The sequence below is a fragment of the Sphaeroforma arctica genome (assembly GCF_001186125.1).
Source record: "Sphaeroforma arctica JP610 unplaced genomic scaffold supercont1.14982, whole genome shotgun sequence".
NCBI classification, from domain to species: domain Eukaryota; class Ichthyosporea; order Ichthyophonida; genus Sphaeroforma; species Sphaeroforma arctica.
In genome coordinates, this window is record NW_014025576.1 from 1 (window position 1) to 541 (window position 541).

At 37.0% G+C, this 541-nt stretch overlaps 1 protein-coding gene across 1 annotated transcript; it reads left to right on the forward strand.

The window, feature by feature from the left end:
* Positions 1–127: 127 nt before the first annotated feature.
* Positions 128–369, forward strand: SARC_18256 (hypothetical protein; the record flags this gene model as incomplete). Its single annotated transcript, XM_014287663.1, has 1 exon — positions 128–369. A coding segment is annotated over one exon (242 nt), but the record flags the coding sequence as incomplete, so codon positions are not given.
* Between the last annotated feature and the right edge of the window lie 172 nt (positions 370–541).

Below are 541 nucleotides of genomic sequence, written 5' to 3' on the forward strand. Positions count from 1 at the left end.
TCGTCAGGAAATTGTCCAAGTAGGCTTGATATCATACGAAATACTCAAAACACCAGAAGTATCAGAGTTCTACCAGACTATACAGTGGAGGCACTTCAAGCCAAGCACCTCTATACAAACACACATCATGTCCATGAGCAAATCGTATTTGAGATACTCTCCCGATGGATCGTTCGGGTTAGTCTCAAGTCCTGGATGCAATACAATCAGTTGGAAAGGAGGAGAGCAGGCCATTACAGGCGCACTTGAGAGTGTATTAGTGTGGGATGTAAGGAAAGGGCTAGTACTGCAGTCACTTACTAGTAGTGATATTACCAAAGCTGTCACATGCTTGGTCGGATCGCCGGATAAAAAACATATCGCTGCGGGGTATGTATCACTATGATTTTTTAAACGATGGGTATATTAGCAAATGTATATGAAGATGTATATATATGTACATATGTGTATAAGTATATATATATATATATATATACGTATATATATAAAAGTGTGTGTGTGTGTATGTATATATGTATGTATATGTATATATATATATATA